Source organism: Colletotrichum fioriniae, assembly GCF_027942845.1.
Source record: "Colletotrichum fioriniae strain IMI 355084 chromosome Unknown scaffold_4, whole genome shotgun sequence".
NCBI classification, from domain to species: domain Eukaryota; kingdom Fungi; phylum Ascomycota; class Sordariomycetes; order Glomerellales; family Glomerellaceae; genus Colletotrichum; species Colletotrichum fioriniae.
In genome coordinates, this window is record NW_027076840.1 from 935,502 (window position 1) to 962,045 (window position 26,544).

A 26,544-nucleotide genomic window follows, 5' to 3' on the forward strand; every position below is an offset into this window, starting at 1 on the left:
TCCCTTACCTTATGTTCAGGTAGAGAATGGCTTCGGGCCAGGACGAGAGGAGGAAAGCCCCGCTGATGCGTTGGATAGCTTGCCGTGAAGAAAGGGATCGTTGCCTGGGTTTCGCGCGGGGACGGATGGGTGAGTTGTTTGGTGTAGGGCTGTGGTGGGTTGTGAGGTGGACATCGGTAGTGAGGATAGTGAATAGGCGGGGGAGTGTGTTGCGAGAGATCGCCTTAGAAGACGGAATGGGAATGAGGATCATGGCAATTGATCTCAGAATTCATGTCAATGGGCAGGAAGTGATCGTCTTTTCATGTGTATCGGGTATTTGTGCGTAGGCTACCAAAGTCCGTTTGATACTCATGGTTAGCTGGAGCAGCGTGCTGTCGCTTCATTCTGAAATAATGGGAGCGGTGGATGTTGAGCTCAGAATTGAAGCCATCGTGAGATTCCCCCGTTGCTCCCCCTGCTTGCTGCAGAATGTCAAATGCAGGGATGAATGGAAGTTCACGGCAGGTGGGTCTCCTCGCAAACGGCGTGGCGTGTGGCTGGTGGATACTTAGGAGATAATGAACGCCACGTTGAAACTAATCGCCGACGACCAAGATCCCGTCCATCATCCCAGATCTCGGACCGGTAGGTTGCAATTACAAGAAAAATTCCTCTCATTGAAGGATTATCAATCATCTGCCCACGGTGGACGTCCTCCTTTTACGTACTAGGGCAGCAATTGTCATAGCATTTCGATCCAGCCACGGCTTTGAGATTACCTGATCCAGACCCTCGAGGTTCGCCTAGCAAAGTACGACATGAACAGGCTTCATCCCACTCCCGACCTAGTCACCGCGGGCTCTTGGTGAAGCTTGGCTTTGGTGTTAATTGTTCCCGGCGAAAACCCGAGGTCCGGTAGTGCGGCAGGGTAATGCTGTGTGGGGACAGGTCTGAATCGCCGGGCCGTTCGCCGCAACCTCGTGGCATTTCTCAGCATGTCAGAACTTTTGCTCCGACTTTAAGGTTGTATGGCTCTGTTCCTGGTTCTTGAACTCTGGCCGACGCCGCAGAAGTCTTGGAATGGGTACTAGCAAGGCTACATTCAAGCTTCACCATTGGACCCTGGGCAAGATCAATTGTTGGCTAAGGTACTGATCACCGCCAGGACGTCACCACGCTCTCTGTGCTCTCCCTACCGTTTCGTACCCCCTGTTGCACGACAATAAGTTGATCAAGTCACAAGCTTGAAGCTGTCAAACGCAGCCCCACCAACATCCACGCGCCCCGTCTTCGTTGCCTCGCAGTCTCTGGCATCTCTGCTGTTCATCGTACTATACGATTTCTAAGCAAAGCCTTGAAAACTTCGTCTGCCGACGTGGCTGCCCACCCAAGTGTCGAAGAGAGCTCGGACGCTCAACCCGCTTTTGGCAATATCGGGCCCAATTCGACTTCATGATTCGTTGCCTTCTAGGTTATCGCTTGTCATCGTCTTTTTGCCCACACGGACCCGTTCCGTTGCGGAGCCGCAGTTCTTTCTACACTAGTCGAGAGACCTCGTCCAAGGGGTTTCGATACGTTCGAGAACTTTTCCTTTTTGCCCAAGAACACCGCGTGTAGCGCCTCACAGAGTACCTCGGATTCTTCAGACTACCTTTGGAGTGGCATTTACCCAACCCACACACCCCTATCCCTTCCATCGTGGAGCAGCGCAAGGCACAAGCACCAGAACCCGGCTTCGGTTTCACCGCTCGGAGAGTGAGCGGATCTGGTGTCTCGCTGAGAAATGGACGGTAAGGCGTGGGACCCGCTTGCCGAGTTGTCGCCGTGTACGACGGAGGGGAGGTCATTTCTAAGCTATCCAGGGCCATGGGAAAAGTCTTTTCGCCCAATGGATCAACAAACTCGTTGCGTGAAGATCTGGCTGTGAGGGGTAATACTGCCGCTGAGGACTGCTCATGTTCCTAGTGGGACTCTCCAGATGATTCCACGACGACGCCGTTCCTGGTGGGCTGGCCGACTTACACCAAACATTTGGGACATACAAATACCCTCAAGATCTCCCTCTTTTCAAGTAGTGAAGAGAACCATCATCACAAGCATATATATTCTTACATCTCTCTGATCTACAGTCAATCTCATTTCTCTACTTCCAACTAAACTACATTTCTAGATACCCCCCTTCAATTTTCGAAACCTATCTTTCCAATCAATCACAATGGCCGCCGAGAACACCAAGCTCTTCCAGCCTCTCAAGGCCGGCAAGATGGAACTCGGCCACCGCGTCGTCATGGCTCCCCTCACCCGCTACCGCGCCGACGATGACTCCGTTCCCCTCGACCTCGTCTCTCAGTACTACGCCGACCGCGCCTCGACCCCGGGCACTCTCATCATCACCGAGGCCACCGCCATCTCCCCGGCCGACGTCGGCGACCTCGACCTTCCCGACTTTTCCACCCCGGCCCAGATCGCCGCCTGGAAGAACGTCTTTGACGCCATCCATGCCAAGGGCAGCTACGTCTTCCAGCAGCTCTGGTCCCTCGGCCGCGCTGCCGACCCCGAGTTCGTCCGGGGCCGCGGCTTCAAGTACTGCTCCTCCTCCGACGTCCAGATGACCGGCCGCCCCTGCAAGCCCGACGCCCTCACCGAGGAGGAGATTTGGGAAAAGATCAACAACTGGCGCGTCGCCGCCCGCAACGTCATCGCCGCCGGCGGTGACGGCGTCGAGATCCACGGTGCCCACGGCTACCTCGTCGACCAGTTCACCCGCGACTCGGCCAACAAGCGCACCGACAAGTGGGGCGGCTCCGTCGAGAACCGCGCCCGCTTCCTCCTCGAGATCGTCAAGGCCGTCGTCGAGGAGGTCGGCGCCGAGCGCGTCGCCCTCCGCCTGAGCCCCTTTGCCACCTTCCAGGAGTCCTACTCCACCAGCCCGGACACCTGGGAGCAGACGGCCTACATTGTCCGCGAGATCAAGAAGGCCGGCCACAAGCTCGCCTACCTCTCCCTCGTCGAGGCCGTCGGCAACCCGGTCAACCTCGGCATCGTGCCCCGCCAGGTCACAGACGACGTGCAGCCCTTTGACGAGGCCAAGCCCCAGACGCTCGACTTCATCCTCGAGGAGTGGGATAACATCTCCCCCGTCGTCGTCGCGGGCGGCTACCTCGGCGACAGCGCCCGCTGGGCCGTCGACGAGCGCTATGCCAAGTGGGATGTCGCCGTCGCTTTCGGCCGCTACTTCATCTCCAACCCGGATCTCGTTTTCCGCGTCAAGAACAACGTCGCCTTCACCCCTTACGACCGCACTACTTTCTACAAGAAGAAGAGCAACGATGGCTACAACACGTACGAGTTTAGCGAGGAGTACAAGAAGGTCAACGGTGTTAACGGCTCCGCCTAAATATTCTGTTACCCAAAGATATTGAGACAGATTGGGCCTGGGAATGGTATAGAGGATATGGGCATTTACGTGCATAGCATTGGAGTTTTTGGGTTTGGCATGATAAAAGACCTATAAGGGTCGATATAGATATACACGAATACAATTTTTCTCTTGTCTACTTCCATACTTGCCGTCTCCGTGACGAAGTTGAATTCTTCCCAGTGTATCGGACCGGGCCGAAGCTCCCTGGGTGCCTTACCATTCTTTCGTGGTTCGTTCTTTTGCTCTCGTAAAACCTTCTCATCACGTCCCGCCACAGAAATCTACCCAGCGATGTGGATTCTGCTTAGTAGCAGCAAAGCCGGCCCTTTCTGGTATCCCGGATCCACAACTTTAGGATGCTCGCTTTCTTTTAGCTCGGGCTTCATTCAGTTGAACATAGCCGTCGTGAACTGATAGGATGGTGATACAACAAGTTATCACCTTCAATTTGTAGTACAGGAGGCTCAGCCTGCTCTGCCTCGGATGCTTTATGTCTTACTGAAGAAGTAGAGTCTGGTCTATTTGGCTTTAATTTGAAGTAGGCTGGGCGGTTCAAGCGTTTCTTCAAAGCGAATGCTGGCCTACGGCCGTGAGATCTTCGCAATGATACATGATCAACTCGCCAGTACTTGCCTGACCGACCAACACAAGACTGTAGGCCTGGCTAGCAGTGGCACACAGTCTATATAGCCAGATACCAACATCAAAATTGAACGCACCAAGGAGGAAATAGGCAGAAAGTCCTCTGGTAGGCAATGGTCCAATTAGCCGCCTATTTGCACTCCAATGTATAGATGGTTGCTCCACTTGGTAAGGGCTCGGTAACCGGCCAGCATCAACGGCAAAAGAGGAGCTGGCAAGGACGAAATCGGTGTCTGCGTGGAGCGAAAAGTCCGGTCGGCGGCCGGAAGAAGAACGGAAGGCGTTAGGCCCGTGCGCCCATCCGCCTTCCCCAAGCGAATTTCAACCAAAAAAATCACATGACGCGGTAGGAGGGCAACCGAACCCTACCAGGAAGTGCGAGTGGGGCGATTGATTCGCAGAGAAGCGAAACCTCCAAGCGACTGCAGCCCCAGCACCCTTTCCAAAACTTCGACACCACCGGCAATTCAGCTTATTCGCCTTCGATAGACCGCATCGAAAGCGAATTCCCTGGCAACTCACAACCCGCAAAGATGGCTGACGACCCCGAATACGTACGTGCGAATCTCCTCCTACTTCCCTGAGCGATGGAAAAAGAATAAAAGCAATTTCGATGGACGCGCCCGCGACAAGGGGAAAAAAATGGGGGAGGGACTTGTTGCGTGGTGGCGTGGGCTACATACACATCTTGGAACAGAACAGTTTTTGGCTGACTGGACGGACGCATACAGAACGCCGAGGAGGCTGCCGAGCTCAAGAAGAGAAGAGCGTTCCGCAAGTTCCAGTACCGCGGAATCGACCTCGAGGCGTACGTTTGCTCATATCCCACATCCCACCAATACCAATCACACTTCGCACCCCACGATCGACGAACACCACGATGATTTCATCACCACCGTTCTCCCTCTCCACCTACCTCCACGATCCAAAGACACCGAGCCTCAATTGCACTACATGAGAGGAATTGTTCAAGCTAACATGACTTCTCGTTCCATAGTCTCCTTGACCTCGACTCTGAGCAGCTCCGCGATGTCGTCCACGCCCGTGCCCGCCGGCGCATCAACCGCGGTCTCAAGCGCCGCCCCATGGGCTTGATCAAGAAGCTCCGCAAGGCCAAGCAGGAGGCCAAGCCCAACGAGAAGCCCGACCTCGTCAAGACCCACCTCCGTGACATGATTGTCGTTCCCGAGATGATCGGCTCCGTCATTGGCATCTACTCCGGCAAGGAGTTCAACACCGTCGAGATCAAGCCCGAGATGGTTGGTCACTACCTTGCTGAATTCTCCATCTCTTAGTATGTGCCCCCCCTCTACTCCGATTATGCTGCCTCGGTGCAGCGATATGCCTCGAAACAGATACTAACAGCCTACCAGCCGCCCCGTCAAGCACGGAAGACCTGGTATCGGTGCCACGCACTCTTCTCGTTTCATCCCCCTGAAGTAAGGGAGAGTATGGTTGTGGGCTGTCTATGGGAGGTTCTTGCATTCAAACGGGCATCAAGGCGAAACGGGAAATGGTTTTGGTAGCAAGGCAAGGCCGCTATCATGTTGTTTGGGCGATGATAGTTCAATACAACATCGTTGTCCGCTAAAAAGTTTGAGCCTCAAAATGGGAATGAATTCAACGAAGAGATACCAAAAGTACATTTCACTCTTCCACTGCTTTGCTGTGACGTTTTACGACTTGGTTATTTCTCTTCGACCGATAGGGAATATTGATAAAAGTGGCCACTTTCTTTCCAGTAAATTGACAGCCCTGGTTCTTTCACTTGAGAATGTCATCGGTTAGACCCACCGAAATCTCACTGATCAGAGCTAGGTAGGTACTTTGAGGCATGTCACTTGTACGGCACCGCTAAGGGCACCGGCATGGACAGTGAGCATAACAACGGCATTGAAAGCACCTGGGTATATCTATGTCATGATCTATGCATCCTTTCTCATCACAACTCATCCTTTCCAATCAACTTCAACTGCGCCTTCTCATGCGCATCAAGCCTCTCATACAGATCCCGGCTCCAGTGGCTCGAATCACCCTTATTCTTCTCCATAATCGCCTTCACCGCAACCTTCCAGTTCTCGTCGCTCACGCGGTCGGCAATCCTCTTGGACCTGTCTCCCTCGGACGCCTTGAACAGGGGCCAGACGCCTACGTCGGCGCCCATGTTCTCGTCGAGGAAGCTGTCCAGCACGAGCTGGCCGGCTTTACGCTGCGCAGTCTCCCATTGCGCGTCCTCGGATGCCAGGACCTCGAGGAGGCGGTCCATCCCCTTGTTGGCGATGAAGTCGTCCCGGATGGTGGGGCTCTTGATGAGACCTTTGATGGCGGCGACTTGCGCCTTGGCCTTATTCGCGGCGCGGAGGACGTCGTGATCCGCTGCGTCGCCGGCGCCGTTCTCGGGCGAAGAGCGCACGAATGAGGCGTAGAAGCCGTCCCGGATCTTGAGTTGCGGTGCCTTGTGAAGGGACCGGCAGGATGAATCCATCAGCTGGGGCCAGACTTTGGTCACCTCTTCGAGGGCGGTGGGGTTGTTCTGGAGGGCGCCGGAGATGATGGCCGCGGCCTGCTGGTCGCGGGGTACAGCGCCCTCGGACGCCGCGGGCGTCTTGGGGTCGATCATGAGGCAGAAGAGGGACTTGACGGTGTCAAAGGTCTCTGTGATTTTGAGGCCGTAGTAAATGTCGTGAGAAATGTCCTCAAGGAACTCGAGAGCCTCGTCCATCGGGAGATCGCTTCCGTGGGGTCCCTTTTTGACGTACTCGAGGCTCGTATAGAACTCGCCCGACTCCTGCTTGGGTTGCTTCACCACGCCGACTGGCTCGTACTTTGGCGCATCCTTAGGGATCTGCGCCTCCGCGGGTGCCGCCTCGTCCGAGTCGACGACCACGATGGAGCGGTCGACGGGCAGGCCCTCGAGTTCCGGGTTCTTTTCGGTTGGGTCGTTGATTTTGGCCTCTTTTTTGCCCGTGTTGATGTTTAGGCGTACGTGGAGGCCATGTGGTAATTCTTGATCATCGTGAACTAATTGAAACTCTTCTGTGGGTTGAAAGATTTTGGGATAACATTCTGATGGGTTGTCGGTGTGGCAGATGAGCTCTACTTCGGCTGATGGTGAGGGTGCTGACGGTGTCGAGGCGGAGGCTGATGATGCGAAAAAGACGAGGCCGAGAACGACCATGAAAAGTGTGAATGGGAGAAGAGACGCGCGGGTTGATCTCCTCGACGCCATTTTGGGCAGTTTGAATGAGGAATTAGACCTTTGTGTGTTGTTTGTTGCAAAGGTGTTGATTTGAATGATATCGATGAACCTGGCCGGGTGAACAGGTACGATTTTATCTCATGTGTAAGACCAGCTTAAAGCGTTGTGTTGCTGTAAGAGATTGTGCGCAAGGTGGACCTCAAGGAACTTAAATCTTGACTCGGTCTGAGGATGCAATTTGATGCAATGAGAATTGGCTGAAGAGATGCACGCCTTTATACACAACCGCGAGATTAGAAATGAGTCAACAATGAAAAAGGACAGGTTACCATCGCGAAATAGAAATCCGTCGAAGTCGTCCGTCTGGCCAAGTTGTCTCCAAAAGCCCCATTAAGAGGCGATTTCACTTATTTGAATTCGGCAACTGATGATTGGCTCAACAGCCGCGGCTGGCCGCGCTTATGCGCGCTAGCGCTAATCCACGAAAAGTGACGCTCCTCGGGCACCTTGGATCAACCTCCACCAAGCCGAAGCTCCCTCCTCGAAAGACGCACTCCCAGCAACCGATATCCCATCGTCAATTGACACCCCGTTTTCTAAACGTCATACACGATGCAGGCCATTCGAACGCGGGCTGTCTGCATCGCGCGTCAGTCACGGCTGACTGGTCTGCGCCAATCGAGAACCTACGCCTCCGGAGGTGACCACGGCCACCACCACGCCCACACCGTCGAGGAGCCCATTGGCGTATGTCTGCGAACAACCCCTCCATTGTCGTCAATTGGCCTGTCGCTGCGCAGTTATCTCTCACCCGAACTCAATTGTCTGACTTGAGACTCTGTAGAACTTCTTCTGGGCCGTCGTCGCCGTTATCCCATCCGCATACGTCGTCTACAAGATCACATCCCCCGGCAAGGACGGCGAGCCTCCTTACCTCACTCAGAAGATCCACGAGGCGTGGCATTGGCAGGAGACATGGAAGGAGAGAAACGCGCTGCACACCAAGGCTGTTGAGCAGGCCGGTTTCGACAGGCTGCTTTTCTTCTCCACCCCTGCCAACCGCGATGTCGACCTCAGATTCCCCGAGTACGCCTCCCCCCAACCGAGCATCCCTTTGCCATATGGAAGGCATCTGGCTCCTCATGATGGAGAGAGAAGAAGAATAGAAGCTGACAATTGATGCGCAGGGCCGTATCCAACTTCGCCGCCCGCAACGTTATTGCCGGTTCCCAGACCAACCTGGACCACGTGATTGCCCACTACAAGAAGCAGCACCTCGATGAGGAGGAGCGGAAAGCGAAGAAGCTTGCCGCGCAGAAGCAGGAATGAGAGTGGGGTGTGGTGTATGATACCGTTACATAGATCAACTCGAGGTTGAATCAAAATTTCCAGTTCTTTTGTTACCAGTTGACCATTCTCCAGTATGCTGTGGAAAGCAACCGACAAAGATCAAGACGAGTGCCTCAGCTTCACTTGCTCGATCTGGCTTGGCACTCCGGGAGCGGCTATCGGCTTTCTGAACCTCTGGGATGCTCATCCCTTTTGCAAATCAAGCCTAATTATCCCGTCTACTGCTTGCCATTAGGAGACTCCGCTGGGCGTATCCAGGACACGGACCTGCCTGGTCGGCATAGCGAGCTCTGCGATTCTGCTCTTTCCTAGCCTTCGTCACTCTGTTATCACAGGCACCGCGTTCTCCACTGACTGACTTTCCATCCTCAATGGTTTTCATTACTGACGATCGTCACCAAGAGCAGGTAAGCCATCTAAGGTACTTGGCGGAGATATGGCATTCGCAGGCTCTTACTTCCTTGCCTAGGAGTGTAGATAGGACCAGCGGTGCCGTGCTACTCGCGACTACCATATGGTGTCACCTCATCCCACCCTCCAACTCCTTGACAATGAACTCGATGCCATTAAACTCGTTGCCATTGAAAAGGAGAGGTAGTGAAGTTCCTTCCGATACAGTAACAATCTCAAGTGCCTAATCATCGCACCCAACTCTAGCTAGCAGCTTCCTGCCGCGAGTCGTTCTTGGGTACCGGATAAGGTGTACCAAAGAAAGTGACCGCATCCCGTACCTGGCACCCAGATCGCTTACATGGTAAGGTAGGTGTTCGTGCGCCTCCCTTCTCTCTCGTAGCTTCCTGGTGTCTTCCTTCCGCCACAACTTACTCTGCTTCTTTTCTCGAGCTTTTCCGCTTCTGTCGCCTTTCTCCCGTTTCTTCTCCTTCAACAGACTTCATCTTTCATCACAATCCGCATTATCCCCGAAGCTTTCTTCGTTCTTCATCCATTCTTCTGTTTAATCAACCCATCATAGTACTCGTCGACTATTCGAATATTTCATCCACAACCCACTACACGCAACACAAGCTTTACGCCGTCGCCAGCACAATGTCGATATTACCCATGCCTCACATGCTCAACTTCATAGATGGCCCGAGAATAGCAATGAGAAATTACCCAATCGGGGCAGCCATCTTCCAGGGCCCGGCCATGTTCAGGGTGACCAATTTCCAACCAGAAGATGACCGGCTCTCTGATTTCTAGGAGGGATTGACGATGCCCGCCGCCAACGCAATCAAGGGACTCTACAGGGACTACTGCCCACGGCTGGAGGAAGTTCCTACGTCGCGACACATCATGAACGCTATGCACCATTCCATACTGTGCGAGTTCATGAACAACATTGGATTCATGGTACTCGGAAACCATCTCATACCTCTCGACCCTAACGAACTCCTTCCCTTTGGAGACCCGAATGGAAACGCTCGGTTCACCGGATATTTCAATGACACCATCTCCGTTTTCAGAGCCACGAGGGACATCGCCATGGGCGAGGAAATTCGGATGTGTCGTCCGTCGTTCATCTGTCTCTGCACGCTATGCTCTGTTCCGCCACCAGCCGCAGTCTTGAGGCTTAATCCCGCAGCCTTTCCGTTCAATCCCGTCACTGGCAGTGCCGCCAGTAGCGGAGCCGTCGGTGAAGAAAGACACGTTCAAGCCGAAGGGTGCGAGGATGGCGAGGACGGCGATGACGAAGAAAGCCAGGAAAGTGAGGAAGGACAAGAAATCCTCGAGATCCCAAAGCGAAACAAGGGCAAGGGCAAAGCCGTTGATATGGAACTCGACAACGGTGAAGGCCCCAGCAGTTCCAGAGAAGAGTGGCAGGTCAGGGCACAGAGCCAAGGACGAGCCCCAAATCTCTACTCAGGATCCGAAAATAGTCCCCTTTCCTTTCGAGCAGCCTTGGCACTACCGGCTCCGGGGTCTGCAGGACCAAGACCTCATGATCCTCTCAGGATGAATCCGGCCCCCCCTTCTACCGGTACTCGGCAGCAAGAGAAGGCCGCCAAGTCTGACAGCGGTGGTGCTGCAGAACATGTTGAGGATGTTGCCAACAACGACGGAGCGAACGATATGGCCCAGAACAAGAAGCTAGGCCGCACAGCTAGGTTCAAACTGGTCTTGAGGAAGAAATTTGGAATCAAAGACAAGCGGGAGGCCGGTCATAACAAGGATGACCAGGCTGAAGGCGAACAAATCGAGGACAACCAGTCCGGTGTCAAACATACTGGTGACAGCGAGCCGGCAACCAGCGAACATCAGGAGTTGGCAGACTAGATTTCTAATCCCTGCCAGGGATAGTAATGATGGATGGGCACTTATGGAAGACCAAAATTAGAAAACGGAGGTCGCCGAGTGTAGCCTCAATAAACATGTTTACGAGGGATCTGAACTGCACACTTTGCGTGATTCGATGATACTCTTGCCAAGATACCGAATTAACAGTTGAACTAAAATGCTAGAACCAGGGTGGAAGTACGAAGGTCTACCATATCATTGGGTAAAGGAAATCAGTCAAGGTGTAAACTGATGCAACCCCTGAAGCACATGTAGTCGGTCACCGGCGAATAGAAATGGTTCAGTTAACGTGTTCATTACTGGGCATGATGCTCATAATCTTTCGCAAGCCTTGTTTCTCATCAGTGCCATCATCGCAGGACGGCGAACGAGCCACAACAAGAAAGCGAACGCTGTGAAAAAGCTCAGACCCACCAAAACCGTTGTGCCCAAAAAAAAAATCCCCTTGCCAGTTTCTCAGCGCGGCACGACATGTTCTAGCTGTGAATATGCGCAGCTGAACCGTGTTGTAGTTTACCTCCCGCAGGCACCTTTAAGATCCTCTCGGTAGCTTTCCTTTCTCCTCGTCTGAGTTGGAATCGACCTTTCCGGAAGAGTCCCAACCCCCATCTATGGCTTCGGAAGCTCATCCGGGGTAAAGCATCTCCACGAAGCTTTTGTTTCTCCCTTCTAGAAGCATTCATAAGATGGATCTAAGAGTTTGGGGGTGGACCAAACGGTACTTGAGTCTCCTTCCCTTCCGGAGATTATGACACCGGGATCCGCTCGGTTGCGAGGGGGAGATTGCGCCTCCTGGCAGTAACGGCTCCCTTAGAAGCCGTGGACTTTGACGAGCTATGGGAGAGTTTCGGGTTAGCCATGTCTTAGGTTTTACGCGGGTGGAATTGGAACGCGGTTGTCTCGACGTGGACATGGGTTCAGTGATCTGACGTACCTTGGAGTCCATCTCGAGACCCTCCTGCTTGTCGATGAGGAAGTCGTGAATAGCCTTGCGCTGGTCACCTGTGCGTCACGATTGTCAGCTTTGCTTGTTGCCTACATAAGTGGTGATGTATCTCCATGCTCGGAGCTCGCTTCAGCGGCCCTCGGTCGAACCGGGGGGCTTCTGCCGAAGAGGAGCAGGACAGCGTGAACGAAGCTCTCGCTGAAGTGTGACGTACCCTGAAGCTGCAGGACCTCTCCGAGATCCTGGTCCTCCACAATGGTGCCGTTGCAGGCAAACTTCTTCTTTATGACCTTGAGAATCTTCTTCTGGTCGAAGCGCTTGGGCAGGCCCTGGATAGTGGTGAGAGTCTTGCGGCCATTGCGCTGCTGGATACGGATGTGGATGTAGTCCTGGCCCTTCTTCTGCTTGTCCGCGTCGCCCTCGTCCGCGTCCGCGAAGGGGTCGATGGTCTTGAGGTTTTCGATGGTAGTCATGAGAAAGAGCTTTGCGCGCGCGCGAACGTCGATGCGTTGGGAGGTTTGTAGTAAGGCAATTTGACGCGGTTCGTTTGGGACTCAAAGAAGAAACCTGGGGTAGGAAGACGAGTTGGAGGTGTTGTGAGGTCGAGATGTGTGTATGCTCGTGTGAGGCTGAGGAAAAAGGCCGTGAACAGAAAGGCGGGAGTTGGTGGGATGGAGTAGGGACGAGGCGGGGTTGAAAGGTGGGAGGGAAGGGGTCCGTGCTTGGGCGGTGATGGTGGGGCCCTTTGAGCTTTCGGTGAAGTTCCATCTGAACAGTTACGGTAGCCCAGTTGAACGAGCACATAAAGCTGCACTGCCACGACTGCCGCCCTCCCACACACACCCGACCCTCAAAGCAGAGAAAGTCGGTGAGCTTCTCCAGCTTTTTTTTTTTCCCTCCCATGGCTGTCGATCCTTGATGTCCCCACGGCGTACCTTGCATTAGCCACATGCAAGTGTGGCGCATACAGATATCTCTCTTGCCTTGTGTCTCTAGCCAAGGGGTCGGGCAGCATATCGAAGAGGTTTCTCAGTAATTTTCTATAATAATTCTGAAATCTTCTGGACCAACCAAGAGAGAACAGCCTTCACCATGACAGAATTAAGCAGTGGTATAGAGGTACGCGGCGAGAAAAATGGCGCCAAGGGTCGCTCTCTCCACGCGACACGCCGCTTCGAGCCGGGAGACATCATGGCCCGGTTCAACAACCCGGCCGTCGTGCTCCCGCCGGGCCCACGCGCGCTAGAGTACTGCAACCACTGCCTCAAACAGCAGCAGGAAGACGCTCCGGCCACGGAGAAGCTCCGCGCGTGCACGGGGTGTAAGACGGTGGCCTACTGCGGACCGGCGTGCCAGCGGGCCAACTGGTCCGTGGTCCACAAGGTCGAGTGCAAGGCGATTCAGAGGCTACACAAGACGAAGCCGGCGGACCAGCCGAACTGGGTGCCGACGCCGGTCCGAGCGGCGGCGCAGGTCATGCTCCGGCCCAAGGTGATGGAGAAGTTTGAGGAGCTGGAGGGGAACGTCGAGTCGTGGCAGGGCAGAGAGATGGTCAAGTTGCAGCTTCAGGCGCGTGGGGTTGTGATGTGTCTGGGTGGCGATGAAGCTTCGGTTGACTTGCTGGAGAGTGCTTTTCAGGTTCTGTGCAAGGTGCGTGGTGTCCTACGATATACTCCTCCAAGCCGAGTATATCATGTGTATACTAATAGTGCGAAACAGCTTCAAACGAATGCTTTCAGTGTGTCAGAGACTGAGACTGATGGCGTTTACTTGGACACAACACTTGCCATGATGAATCACTCATGCAGCCCCAATGCCATGGTCCAGTTTGACGGCAGGTCAGCCTCACTCCGCGCAATGGCTTTCATCGAGCCTGGGGATGAGGTCGAAATATCATATATCGGTAAGTTGTCGTGAAAGTCGCCTTCAGGACTGTCTCATGAAAGGACATCAGCTAAGCGATTACAGACGAAACACAGCCAAAGAGCAAAAGACATGAAACACTGAGATCCTATTACTTTGACTGCAAGTGCTTCAAGTGTATCGACGACCTGGACGAGTATCAACTTGCCCAGAAGGATTCGAGGGTTGCTAAGCTGAACGAGTTGAGTGTAACACCTGATATCGAGAGATTCAAACATCCTCAGGTCGCCGGCAAAGATAGATTGCGGCAAGCCATTGAAGTCCAAAAACTTCTAGAGATGTTTCCTGCTCCACTCCGCAACATGGAGCCCACAGCAAAGCACAAGTGGCTGAGGAAGGCGTATAAGTCGGCCTCATGGTTTCCCGAGAATGACCGGTGGGCCATTGAGCCCTTTGCTCAGCTCGTGGACGAGGCGGCAGTCTATTATGGGAAAACCCGGGTCAATCACGAATGCGCCTTGGCCATTGCCTGCCTGTTGGCCTACGAGATCGAACCGTACAAGCATCCCATCCCCTTTCACAACGAGAGAACAAAAGGTCTCTCTGCCATTGCCATCGAGCTGTCTCAAACAGCGCCTGAACCGGAAAAGCTGGTGAAGCTGGCGAGGGATATGGCTGCGAAGAAGAAGTTGTCGGCCGCCGGTGTCAGAGTATTGGCGGATCTCGACCAGGTGTCAATGTGCCAGATGGTTTTGTCCTTGATCAATGCGTACAAGGATCGGACACCAAAGGTTGACTGGGACGGTGTTAGTATGTTCAGATGGATGATTGCTGAAATTGAGAGCCTTCCAGGCAGAGACCGGGAGAACAGCCTGATCAACGCCTGGATCATGGATCCAAAGGGAATGGATAAATTCTTCAGGTACGCTCTGGTAGAGCCGCTCAAGGCGTTGTCTGAGCTTGGAAAAGCTGTGTTGGAGGTGGACTTGGGCGAAGACCGCGATTTATCCGCTAATTGATACCCCTGAACGAGATCAAAGTTGAACACAAACATCCTTTGATTATTACTGAGCTGCCCACAGGAGCGTTAACATTTGCTGTCCGCGGGCAAAGAGGCCCTCGGTTTCTTAATACTCCTCTTGTCAATGGCACCCGATCTGGTGAGTCTTGGGCTTTTGTTCTCTTCACCAGTTCCGACCGTTTTCTCTGCTGGTGCCTTTCGTTTGCGGCTCGTAGGCTGTATAACTTTGGGCGTGATGGAGGTTGCCTCGCTGGAAAACTTGACGGGTGCTTCCTGATGTAAGCTGTTTGACATTGAATCGACGTCGTTCGCAATGACAAATGTGCCGACGCTCTTGGATTGCTGGGTAGTTGCGATTTGCAACTCCTCGCAAGGCTGAGAAGGACGCTCTATATTGGCCTCCAGACGCTGTATCCTGCTTTTGAAAAGATCAAACTCCATCTGCAATGCTTCCACTTGGTTTGCCCGAGCTCCAATCTTGGTGATGTTACTGGCCAAGATATCCAGTTCCCGCGAGGGTATTTGCTGTTGAGACAGGTCGAGTTTCTTTTTGCGGTCCTGATCCAGGATCTGTCTCAGCTGCCTCAACTCAATTCGTAAACTGGCTGTTTCCTTGGCGCTGTCAATGTTCATGTTGAGGATGTTTTTCACGGGTTTAGTCGTGCTTGCCACATTCGCTTGTAGACCTAGGGCAACGTTTTCGAGCCTTTGATAATCTTCTCGCGAGATTAGGAGATCGTTTCGGAGCTCATCATTCTCCCTATTGACTTCTTCGGAGAGCTTCTTCATCTCAGAGATGGCCGCGTTTGCGGTCCGAACCTGGCTATCCAATCGAGACAGCTTGGAACTGTCTTGTGTCGAGCATTTCCCACTGGATGTTTCAATCTCGACAGACTTCAAGTCAGCTTTGTGAAGATCGAAGTCACCCTGAAGTTGGTTCAGAGTCGAGTTGAGCTTTGCCATCTCCTTTTCGATGCGCGAAACAGCGCTGTCGAATTGGGACACCACTTGGAAACCGGCAGTATCTATTCTGTCAATGCTCTCCCGCTGCGCATCGAGTTCTACTCGCAAACGAGAGAACTCGAAGTTCTCGGAGTTTGGCGACCCATGCCCAGGCCCAAAGCCCTTACCAGAATCGGGATTGAAATGATCGTTCGCCGAGTACGATCCGGGGCGAGAGTCATCCCGAAGCTTCAGTTTGCGGCGAACGTCGAGCTCTATCGGCTTGCCATTCTTCTTCAGAAATACAACAGAAGTCTTTCTGAGAAGTATTTGCGAGCTACCTCGGGTGAGTAGGGATATAGTCGAGTCGCGAGGTCGACTTACTCGTGAAGCACATGATTGACTGGGCTACTTAGACACATGAGACCGATGACATTATCACATTTGGCGCAAGCGACATCTTGAAGCTCGCTGCGAGAGATCAGTCTACCGATTCATAAAAGAAAGGTGTGAATGGTTCCTTACCACTCGGCAACGAGGTAACCTGCTTCACCAATCCTCGTGGGTTCCTTGGCGATCATCTGAGTATTGCCTTGGGCCTCAATCGTCGGACTGAAATAAGATTTCCCAATCTGAGTCCACAGATTGAAGAAAGTTGCCAATATTGCTTGACAGCTTGCGCACTTGCACTGGATGATTTCCATTTCGGAGAATGCTCAACTAATCTGCGGTGGCACGGATCTGTGAACTTGAGGCTTCGTGACGCCAAGGGTGTGTGTTTGGTAGCCGTCGGTTTAGAAATTGTATGATGGACGACGAATAGGAAAGGTTGCTTCCCATTGAGTCTTGACATACGGTGAAGGACGAAGGGTTACCTCATGGCAAGGTAGGGTATACTACGACAGAATGCGACAGACAACCTTGCTATTTGCCTGCTCGTGCCTACCTTACCTCATTTCAGTCCCTGTCGACTGGGAAGGAGCTCAAGGCCAGGGTCCCTGACCGTTGACGCTTATCTTATCTTGCACCCAGCCGATTGGGTCGCCCCGCAAAACCACCTAACAATGGGAATCAACGGTCGCATTTGTGCTTCCCATGTCAGGGAACTTTTTTTTCTGAGCTCCCATTTGAAAATTCACCCCAACACACCTACAAACACGCCTCAACTAGCCACGGCGGCGCAATTCGATCTACCGCCACTGGACCTCTTGAACCTCTCCCAATTACCGTCGGCAGCAATTGGACGAGAGACATCATGGGGAAGCGCCGTAGAAATCGCGACGAAGGCGGAGAGGGTGCCATTGTCGCCTCCGATGATGTCCCCGGAACGACCTCCCAGACCCACGAAGCGACTGCCGAAGCCGAGACAGGGAATGGCGAAAATAGTTCTCGGGAGAGTTCCTCGAATACTCAAAGTAGTGGCAGCTTGAAGAGAAGTGCTCCTGACGATGATGACGAAGGATGGACCAAAGTCGAGCGATCCAGCAAAAAACGCAAGAAGGTCCCCCGCGAGGGCTCCAACAACTATCCCGCAATTACCTTCTCCACGAGCGCAAAGCTGTTTTCCAAGATCAACCTCGCTATGCTTCGCGACCTTGTCCTGTATATATTCGCCGATGGAACGGGCCCAAACTGGGTTTCTGTTTCTCACCGACCAAACTTCAGAAAAATTGTTGTGTTGATGGTGCCTGGATTGGAGGAGGCCATGTTCAAGGAGGGGGTGAATTTCGACAATTACACATCTGGCCCAGCTAGGAACCAGGACCGGACGGAAACGACGCCCGACGATTATTACCCTCGAGCTCTTGCTGCAGACCAGCTGCCGGTTGCGCTGCAGGGATTTGCCAAAATGTTCCCTCACTTGTGGCCTGTCAAGGCCCCTGGTGATGACAAGTACATGAAGCTTCACTCGCCCATGGGAACGTTTTTGACGGCACCGATGCCTAAGAACAAAGACGACAGGAAGGGCCCTAAGCCGGCGAGAGAGCCTTCAGGATGGAAGAATGAGCGAACTCGTATTACCGAGTTCCTGGCATCACTCGAAGAACTCGAGACCGCCGGCCATCTCATCCACCCGGCACTCATCGAGAACCAGGAGAGGAAAGCGGCCTTCAAGGTTCCCGAAGGATGGGCAATCTCTAAAGTTGACAAGCTCGAAGACGGTGAGGTGCCTGAGGCGGAGATAGAAAGCGGCAGCGTGACCGCTGGTCGAGAATGTCTCGCTCTGGATTGCGAGATGTGCATGACAGGAGAGAGCGAATACTCTCTTACCCGCATCAGCGTCATCTCTTGGTCGGGAGAGCTCATCATGGACGAACTGGTGAAGCCAGAAAAGCCCATTATCGACTACGTCACCCGATTTTCCGGCATCACGGAGGAGATGCTGAAGCCAGTCACGACCACATTGAAGGATATCCAACAGAAGTTGGTTGAGCTCGTCACTCCACGGACGATCCTGATTGGGCACTCGCTCGAGTCTGACTTGAAGGCCCTGCGGTTCTCACACCCTTTCATTGTCGATACCTCATTAATCTACCCCCATCCTAGAGGTCCGCCTCTAAAGGCGTCATTGAAGTGGCTTACTCAGAAGTACGTCAACCGCGAAATCCAAAAGGGTGGTGCCAATGGACACAACCCCATTGAAGACTCCCGCGCCTGTCTCGATCTCGTCAGACAAAAGTGCGAAAAGGGCAAGTTGTGGGGCGCATCCGATTCTCAAGGTGAGAACTTGTTCCGGCGGCTAGCAAGAGCTGGGACCGCGTACAAGGCACAGGGCGGAGATGCAGGCGGCTTGGTTACGGGAAAGACAAGCGCTGCTGTAGATTGGGGCGAACCGTCCAAGGGCCCTGGCGCTGGAGCAACCTATCAAATAGGCTGCAAGTCCGATGTGGACGTTGTCAACGGCGTCATCCGTGCTGTGAAGGGAGATCCTGATGGACTGGAAATTCCCGGCGGCGGTGTCGACTTCGTTTGGGGCCGGATGCGAGAGCTCGAGGCGTTACAAGGGTGGTGGAACAAGAACCGAGTCGAAAGTGCAAGCAGTGACGGAGGCCCTCCTCCTTTGGACAAGACTCAATTCGACGGAAAGCTCGGCGGATCGCCTCTTGAGCAGTGCTTGGCCCGTCTGTCAGTCTCACTTCAAGCTATCCACGACAGCCTTCCACCCTGCACGGCTTTCATTGTGTACACTGGCTCTGGGGATCCTCGCGAGATGAGCAGGCTTCAGGCCATACACACGCAGTGGAAAAGAGAGTATAACACACCCGGAAAGAAGTGGGATCAATTGTCAGTCAAGTGGACGGACGAGGAGGAGCAGGCTCTCCGGCGCGCTGTCATCAAGGCTCGTCAGAGTATCGGCTTCATTGGGGTGAAATAGTCACGAGAAGGGCTTATGACCACAGAGCCACTGCGTCTCTTGCAAAAGGAGAACGTTACACGGCATGTTACAGATCCACCTGGAGGATTGAAAATGGTCCGCAGATGTGGGGCTCACGAGTGAGCATTCGTATGTGATACCCATAGCCTAGTTTATGATATAGAAAACTACGGGCAGCTGGGAGAAAATGTTGCCTCGATATTTGGTGAAGGGTGCGAAGGTAAGGAGACAGTAAACTAACAGAAATGGGAAGCCGTCAGGGTCTAAATGACATTGCTGATGATATTATTGTTGAAGGCCGGCCATCGAAGTCGCGGTTGTCGGATTAAATTGCCTAATGAGGAACATAAAGATGTTGAAGTCCATCAGTGACATGTTTCTCGTACACCCATGCGCCGCCACTCACATGCGTGGTTCAGAGTCCAGAGCTCCAAACGAACTGGGGTCAGCGCTCACCCCACTATCGTTTTCTCCCACCTTTGATAACCTGATTGGCTACCCCGCCTCCGGCTGCGGAGAAAGATATCAACCGTGTGCCGCGCCTAAGCCCCCCGCCGGCCTGCCTCGGTATCTTCTCGGAGACGCAGCCGCTCGAGGTTGGCTGAATTACAAACCAGTCATATCCCACCTGTCTACCAACTTCAAGCCCAACCAACTTTTGCCCGAGTTCTCCAGATATCGAACTTTCCCGCGGTTCTAGGGTAATCTCCTCTACATACACCTCCATTACGGTTGCCACAATATTGAATCGAGAAGCCCGGCTTCCTATCCTTCAAAATGTCGTTTATGGGTGGCGCAGAATGCTCGACCTCCGGCAACCCCCTCAGCCAATTTCAGAAGCATGTTCAAGATGACAAGACTCTTCAGAGAGATAGATTGGTGCAAAGGGGCCCTAATGCGCTCGCCGGTGGTTTCCGAAGCGCCGGCGCAAGCACCCCGCAGGATGAGGTACGCATACAGCATACAGCGGACTTCCAAAGTCGCGGACTCCTTTGAACTAACCGGTCCTTACAGATGATGAACGGTTTCCTTAACAAAGCCCCAGGTCTCCAGCAGGAGCTTCCCATGCAAAATGGCGCTGTCCGAATCGATCCAAACCAGGGAGTTCACCTCCGCGCGAACTCAACATCACCGACGTGGGCGGGTGACTTCCAGAACCAAGCCGCCATGGAGTCGGCATTTCAACAACCCCCCGGAACCCAATTCAGCCCCGAAGATTTTGCGCGCTTCAGACAAATGAACCAGCAGCCCTCATCGGCGAGAGCAAGTCCCATGCCTGGGCAAATGGCTCAACAGCCGAGAATGGGCATGGGCATGGGTATGGGTATGGGAATGGGCATGGGAATGGGTTACAACAGCATGATGGGCCAGCCCACGTTTCAGCCCATGTACCAGCAACCGATGCAACAACAACAAGAGGACGCCAAGGGCAAGGGAAAGCTAGTAGAGCTTGACGACAACCAGTGGGAGGAACAGTTCGCCCAGATGGAGTTGCAGGAGAAGGAGGAGCAGGAGGCCAAGGCTGCGGAGCCTGAACTGGACGAAATGGACAGGGCAATGCAGAGTGAGACAGGTTTTGGCGACTTCGAATCAATATGGAAAGGAATCCAGGCTGAAACTGCTGCAGCAAGAGGCATGGTCGACGATTCGACGTTCGACAAATTCGACAGCGAGGACTGGGGTCCAGATTTCACCGGTATGAACGGCGACTGGGGCAGACTCGGCGATCCCGTCATCGAGAACTATCTCTTCGAAGAGGACAACTTCTTCAGCGAGGAGAAGAACGCATTCGAAGAGGGCGTCCGGATCATGCGCGAGGGAGGAAACCTTTCACTAGCGGCTCTCGCATTCGAAGCTGCAGTCCAACAAAACCCGCAGCATACCGAGGCGTGGGTGTACCTTGGTTCGGCGCAGGCGCAAAATGAGAAGGAGACGGCGGCTATTCGTGCGCTTGAGCAAGCTCTCAAGCAAGACCCCAATAACCTCGCCGCCCTCATGGGCTTGGCTGTCTCGTACACCAACGAGGGCTACGACAGCACTGCCTACCGCACACTCGAGCGGTGGCTTTCCGTCAAATACCCGCAGATTATCGCACCGACTGACTTGCATCCCATGGCGGAAATGGGCTTCACTGACCGGCAGCAACTGCATGACAAGGTTACCGGACTCTTCATCAAGGCGGCGCAGCTCAGCCCGGACGGCGAACACATGGACCCCGACGTCCAGGTCGGCCTGGGCGTCCTCTTCTACGGCGCCGAGGAGTACGACAAGGCCGTCGACTGTTTCACGGCCGCCCTCCACTCCTCGGAACTCGGGGCTTCAAACCAGCAAGAACAGCTGCACCTGCTCTGGAACCGTCTGGGTGCTACCCTCGCCAACTCGGGCCGCTCCGAGGAGGCCATCGCGGCGTACGAGAAGGCGCTGAGCATCCACCCCAACTTTGTCCGCGCGCGTTACAACCTGGGTGTCAGCTGCATCAACATCGGCTGCCACGCCGAGGCGGCTTCGCACTTCCTCGCCGCACTCAACATGCACAAGGCCATCGAGAAGAGCGGCCGCAACATGGCGTACGAGATTTTGGGCAGCGGCGAAGGCTCCAGGGGCGGTGCCAACACGGCGCAGCTCGACGAGCAGATTGACCGCATGACGGCGCAGAACCGGAGCACGACCCTGTACGATACGCTAAGGAGAGTGTTTACCCAGATGGGTCGCCGGGATCTGGCCGAGAAGACCGTTGCGGGCGTAGATCCCGAGATTTTCAGGGGCGAGTTCGACTTCTAGAGGGTTTTTGGATTTGGTTGCATGATAGTCTGGTCAAACAGACAAAAAAAAGGGCTGCCTCGAGGACTGGGATGTAGCATTATAGCGGGTGGAAAAGAATGAATGAGACGACGCCTTTCACGAGAGCATCCATCTGGCTGTATGATTGTGTCTTTGCATACATTATTGGATCGGTGCCGGATAGGGACCCCCGATCTTTGTGTCATGCTGTAAAGTTGACCAACTCACATTCCCAGCAATACTGCAACGCATAGTACTAGTAAAAAAAATCGATTCTAACCAAAGGGGTATCTTGGGACTGCTATCAATGCGACTACTATTTCGGGATTTCAATCCTCCCTCTCCCTGACAACTGTGACCTCGACCTAAAAACGGTTGGCCAATATTAAACACTGCGGCTCCTATCCATCACTTCTTAGTCCCGCCGCCGCTGTTGTTGCTGCCACCACCACCACCACCACCACCACCACCACCGCCGCCGCCTCCACTGTTGCTGCTGCTGCCTCTCCTGCTATTACCTCCAGAGGCGCCTCCCCAGTTATTGGCCTTGGTACCTCCGTGGCTCAAGGTGCCTTTGCACTTGGCCGGATCCTGCCAGGGGGGTTTGGTGGGATCGTGGTAGTAGATGGGGGTTGTCTTCTTGCCTGATATGTTTGCTTTGAACTTTGAGAAAGTGATATGTTTTGGTGTAGATTTTGTAGATGGGAGAAATCTGGTGGAGGAGGTCTGCGAGACTTAGTTATGCCGAGCGATGATGTTTTGGATTGGAGGTGGCTGTATTGGAGGTGGATGCTGAGCGATGGATTGTGTTGATAAAGATGTTTTTCCAAAACTATCTCGCAAGTTTGGTTCGTTTAAAATATGTTTGGCTCTGTTCATGTTGGTATTGGTGACTGGTTTGAACGTGGATGGTGAATAAATCCATTTGTGAGATACCAGATGAGAGATGCTATTTGACATCAGCACTCGTCTGTACTACACAATGAACGCCATTCACACTCGCGATGTTGCTTTCTGCTTTTTCCAATGAGGACGAACAGTATTCGTGATTCCCATCAGTCGTTAAATTTCGCTTGCCGGACCACATTCTCCCCTCACTTCGGGGGTTAGTGAGCAAACTTTACGTCTTTGTAGTCTTTGATAAACCAAATGGCTGTTCAGACCCCCATCTAATTCTGTAAATACTACAATGTAGCACTATATGCCTTTCTGCTCGGGTAGCAACGAAATCTTTCAGAGCAATGTTCGACCTTATCCTACCTTGCTAAAATCAGCCTTGTTCATAGCCCATGCACCCTTCTGTCTGTCTTTCCGCTTTCTAGCCAAGTTTGCTTGGTGTACCATGGAGCTCACTGTAGACTTGCCTCGGACAGTGCATTTGAATTTCTGGCATATATTCAATATCGAAAGAGAGGTATCGCGCCTGAAGATCGTGATAGTGAATCTGATATGTTCATTTATCCCAACCAGGGCTAGATCCCTGCTAACCCCTTGAGAGATCTCGCAACGTGCCCGACTGAACGAATACCCATGCCTCTCTTCCGTTTCTATCATGAGATAGATAGCTACAGAATATCTCTGATGTAGCCGCTGAACGCTGCGGATGGCTCAGCTCTATATATTTTATCCGCTCAGTCTCGTAGCAACGTGATCATGAGTTCATTGAATAATCTATCAACTCGTATGCTTCTACCCAGTCCCATTACAACAGGAACATTGTGAGCGTTTAGATTTTATAAGACGGACAATGAGAACGCCCCAAGAGACTAAACCAAATTCCCTGAACTCCTATTCCATCGAGACGACCCGGGCAGTAAAGCCAATCGAGTGTCACCTCCATCATAAAATCAATGACGCAGAGCCTCCAGACACAACCAGTGTTGTACGCAAACATACCTAATCACACGCCCTAAAAGTAATCCAAGATGTCTTACACTTCGAGCATAAAATGCTTCATCTCCTCAACACCAACAGTCCTGTCATCACCGAGCAGATTAGCCTCCCATCACAATCTCATAACCTTCTCCACCAGAGAGACACCGAGATGCAATAGGGACAATACTCACATGGTGAGGAACATCCTCGCGAAATCGTCCACATCCGCCGGCCGCATTATCTTGGCGACGCCTTGCACAAAGAAACTGTTGACCAGGAACATGGGCTTCTCGCGCCACGCAGTGAAGAAGGTCGGCGAAGACTGAGCGTCCCAGAGGTGCTTCGAGAAGGTCCAGCGGTGCGGTATCAGCCACGGTGCCAAGTCGGGATCTAGACATGGTCAGCAAGGCAATAGCGGTGGGCGGGCATGGAGAAGAAAAGAAAATGAAAGCCTCACCAAAATCACCAGCACTCTTGAGCATCTGATACATGCTCGTAAAGACATACCCCATCAACACCGTCCGCCTCACACACTCGTTAAAAATCCAGACCTCCCAGGACCGCGGCGGCCTCCCGCGCAACGCGCCGTCGTCCAGCAGATGCACCTCATCAAAGTTGTCCCTCAACCCCTCGAGGTCCTTTAACCACTTCTCGAGAACGCCCATGTCCCGCTCCGCCTGCGCCCGCAGCGCTATGTCGCCGTCGAAGCACCGCACCGTTTGGATCAGGAACAGCGCCTGCGCCCTCGCGAGCTTCTCGTGCCCCGTGATGTTGCTCCCCACTGCTGCGGCGGCGGCTGCTGCTGCTGCTGTTGTTGATGTCGATGTTGTTGTTGAGTCCTTGGCGTTGCCAGCACCAGCACCGCTCTTGAGAATCTCGTTGGCGCCCTCGCAGACGGCGCGGATCGCCCAGTCCTTGTTGGACTCCGTCATGCCCGCGTACGCCGAGATGGCGGTGTAGGCCGCCATCAGGGGCCTGGGCGTCTCACGGACGCCGCGGTAGAGGTGCCGGTGGAGGAAGGGTGTCTGTTTGGTCTGGGCGAAGACGACGTGCATGTTCTTGACAATGTTGACGAGGTGGCCGATGCGGGAGTTTGGTTCGTGGATTTGCCATGGTTGGAAGCCGCCCTGTGAGGCAGGCGTGAGTATTTCATCCCGCGGACATGCGTGAGGTAGGGCTGGCCACGAGGAGGGCTAGATGAGGGAAAGGAAAATAAGACGTATAACTCGGACGGGAAATATGGGCATGAATGAATGTGTGAAGGAAGATGTGAAGACAAGTGAGGTTGTATGAGATATAAGAACCACAACGAATGAGAAGAGATTCATCAACTTACACATGCTTCCCCCATCTCATTATCCCAGTCACACGGACTCAGCTGGTTGATCTCGGGCAGCATAGTCTTCTGGACAATAGGCGTCAACGGCGTCTCCCACAGCTGAAGCTCGCCGCCGGCCGTCGGGTCCGCGTTCAGGAAATCCATGACCGAGTTGAAGTCAAAGGGCGCGTTGGCGGCATTCAAGTCGAGGTTCAGCGACGACGTGGACGGCACCGACGTGGCGTTGTCGATGTTGCTCCCGCTGTTGTTGCCGCTGCCGATGCCGGTGTGGATGTCCTCCGTCATCACTATTGTCGGGAGACCGCCGTCGAGGTAGGATGACGACGACGCGGGCGTGGGCTGCTGCTGTTGGAGTTGAGGTTGGTGATGATGTTGTTGTTGATGTTGGAGATGATGGTCGGTAAGTGTGTTGAAGTCAAAGGGAGGAAGGTCATCATTGATGTTGCCGCAGTCCTCCTCAATGTCCATGGCCTGGAGGGTGTCGTCTGGGTTACTGATCATACCCCCGGCGGAGGAAGAGGAGTCGCCCCGGCCGCCGAGGCTTCCAACACCAACACCGACACCACCACTACCACCACCGATGCCACTGCTTCCATTGGCAGAGGCGGGCGGCAGGTTCTGGTACACGCACGAAAAGTTCTTCTCGTTACAGCGGGTGCAGCGCGGGGTCCGCTTGTCGCAGCGGCGCTTGCTCCGGACGCAGGCGTTGCAGCTCTTCTGGCGGGACTTGTCCGCCGCGTCCGCCAGGTCACTCATCGCTTTCAGACCGTCAGCGGACATTTCTTTTCTCTTTCTGTGCTGTTGCGGTTTCTGCTCTTGCAGTTGTGATTGCTGGGTCTGATGCCCTGCTACTGCTTCTTCTTCTTCTGCGGCAGCGTCGGCTCTTGGACCGTGGACAGAAAGGGAAGAGACAGGAGTAGTGGCGGCGGCGGCGGATAACAGATGGGTCGGCACGGCCAGCTGGATCCGATTGACCATGGGGAAAGGAAACGGAGGGAAGAAGAAAAAAGTGGTAAGAGTGGAAATATGCGATATCACGATTCGGAATTCTTTCTCGTATCCCTCTCTCTCTCGGTCTGTTTCCCGTGCCTTTCAGAATAGGATTCAAGGCAGTCAGCTTACGCGGTTTGATCCTCGTCGGGGCTGCGTTGCGTCCGCTGATCCAGTAACAATGTAAGGTACTCTCTGCAAGACGTCCAGGTTTCTCGGAAAGGAAAGCGAATGGTGGTTCGACCCCCGTTCGAGACCGGTGGGAATGTGGGATGAAGTTGCGGAGCAGGCGTCAAACTCCGCTCCGCGTAAGCACAAAAGTCCGCCAGCTGCGGCCCCACACAGCGGCCGTCAGACGGTCGATTCCGCGCCCAACCAATCCGAAACTCCGCAGTGAAGCTTTCCCGAAACTCCGCAGCCCATTACCGGCTCCGTGTCTACGACCGTCTCATTACCTACCGCTCTAATTACACCTATCACACGGTTCCCACCCTCGCTTCAATCTCAATGATGCCACAT

At 53.7% G+C, this 26,544-nt stretch overlaps 11 protein-coding genes across 11 annotated transcripts; 7 read left to right on the plus strand and 4 right to left on the minus strand.

Moving 5' to 3' along the window:
- Positions 1–2,197: 2,197 nt before the first annotated feature.
- Positions 2,198–3,379, plus strand: N0V96_004098 (uncharacterized protein; the record flags this gene model as incomplete). The annotated part of the gene is made up of 1 exon (XM_053188165.1): positions 2,198–3,379. One exon carries the CDS (start codon positions 2,198–2,200, stop codon positions 3,377–3,379), a length of 1,182 nt encoding a protein of 393 aa, XP_053054127.1.
- A 1,199-nt stretch (positions 3,380–4,578) lies between these two features.
- Positions 4,579–5,488, plus strand: RPS15 (40S ribosomal protein uS19; the record flags this gene model as incomplete). The annotated part of the gene is made up of 4 exons (XM_053188166.2): positions 4,579–4,599; positions 4,777–4,853; positions 5,043–5,339; positions 5,419–5,488. The coding sequence occupies 4 exons, from the start codon at positions 4,579–4,581 to the stop codon at positions 5,486–5,488; spliced, it is 465 nt and encodes a 154-aa protein (XP_053054128.1).
- A 499-nt stretch (positions 5,489–5,987) lies between these two features.
- Positions 5,988–7,274, minus strand: N0V96_004100 (uncharacterized protein; the record flags this gene model as incomplete). The annotated part of the gene is made up of 1 exon (XM_053188167.2): positions 5,988–7,274. The coding sequence occupies one exon, from the start codon at positions 7,272–7,274 to the stop codon at positions 5,988–5,990; it is 1,287 nt and encodes a 428-aa protein (XP_053054129.2).
- A 582-nt stretch (positions 7,275–7,856) lies between these two features.
- On the plus strand, positions 7,857–8,573 carry N0V96_004101 (uncharacterized protein; the record flags this gene model as incomplete). The annotated part of the gene is made up of 3 exons (XM_053188168.1): positions 7,857–7,991; positions 8,089–8,330; positions 8,432–8,573. The coding sequence occupies 3 exons, from the start codon at positions 7,857–7,859 to the stop codon at positions 8,571–8,573; spliced, it is 519 nt and encodes a 172-aa protein (XP_053054130.1).
- A 1,317-nt stretch (positions 8,574–9,890) lies between these two features.
- Positions 9,891–10,871, plus strand: N0V96_004102 (uncharacterized protein; the record flags this gene model as incomplete). The annotated part of the gene is made up of 1 exon (XM_065757021.1): positions 9,891–10,871. One exon carries the CDS (start codon positions 9,891–9,893, stop codon positions 10,869–10,871), a length of 981 nt encoding a protein of 326 aa, XP_065614234.1.
- An 831-nt stretch (positions 10,872–11,702) lies between these two features.
- SUI1 (Eukaryotic translation initiation factor eIF-1) lies at positions 11,703–12,311 on the minus strand (the record flags this gene model as incomplete). The annotated part of the gene is made up of 3 exons (XM_053188170.1): positions 11,703–11,726; positions 11,827–11,894; positions 12,053–12,311. 3 exons carry the CDS (start codon positions 12,309–12,311, stop codon positions 11,703–11,705), a joined length of 351 nt encoding a protein of 116 aa, XP_053054132.1.
- Positions 12,312–12,930: 619 nt separating this feature from the next.
- On the plus strand, positions 12,931–14,720 carry N0V96_004104 (uncharacterized protein; the record flags this gene model as incomplete). Its single annotated transcript, XM_053188171.2, has 3 exons — positions 12,931–13,488; positions 13,558–13,741; positions 13,807–14,720. 3 exons carry the CDS (start codon positions 12,931–12,933, stop codon positions 14,718–14,720), a joined length of 1,656 nt encoding a protein of 551 aa, XP_053054133.2.
- A 68-nt stretch (positions 14,721–14,788) lies between these two features.
- N0V96_004105 (uncharacterized protein) lies at positions 14,789–16,245 on the minus strand (the record flags this gene model as incomplete). Its single annotated transcript, XM_065757022.1, has 3 exons — positions 14,789–15,983; positions 16,049–16,135; positions 16,190–16,245. The coding sequence occupies 3 exons, from the start codon at positions 16,243–16,245 to the stop codon at positions 14,789–14,791; spliced, it is 1,338 nt and encodes a 445-aa protein (XP_065614235.1).
- Positions 16,246–16,919: 674 nt separating this feature from the next.
- N0V96_004106 (uncharacterized protein) lies at positions 16,920–19,040 on the plus strand (the record flags this gene model as incomplete). Its single annotated transcript, XM_053188173.1, has 1 exon — positions 16,920–19,040. One exon carries the CDS (start codon positions 16,920–16,922, stop codon positions 19,038–19,040), a length of 2,121 nt encoding a protein of 706 aa, XP_053054135.1.
- A 777-nt stretch (positions 19,041–19,817) lies between these two features.
- PEX5 (Peroxisomal membrane signal receptor PTS1) lies at positions 19,818–21,821 on the plus strand (the record flags this gene model as incomplete). Its single annotated transcript, XM_053188174.2, has 2 exons — positions 19,818–19,988; positions 20,055–21,821. The coding sequence occupies 2 exons, from the start codon at positions 19,818–19,820 to the stop codon at positions 21,819–21,821; spliced, it is 1,938 nt and encodes a 645-aa protein (XP_053054136.2).
- A 2,062-nt stretch (positions 21,822–23,883) lies between these two features.
- On the minus strand, positions 23,884–26,013 carry N0V96_004108 (uncharacterized protein; the record flags this gene model as incomplete). The annotated part of the gene is made up of 3 exons (XM_053188175.1): positions 23,884–24,086; positions 24,154–24,823; positions 25,033–26,013. The coding sequence occupies 3 exons, from the start codon at positions 26,011–26,013 to the stop codon at positions 23,884–23,886; spliced, it is 1,854 nt and encodes a 617-aa protein (XP_053054137.1).
- Between the last annotated feature and the right edge of the window lie 531 nt (positions 26,014–26,544).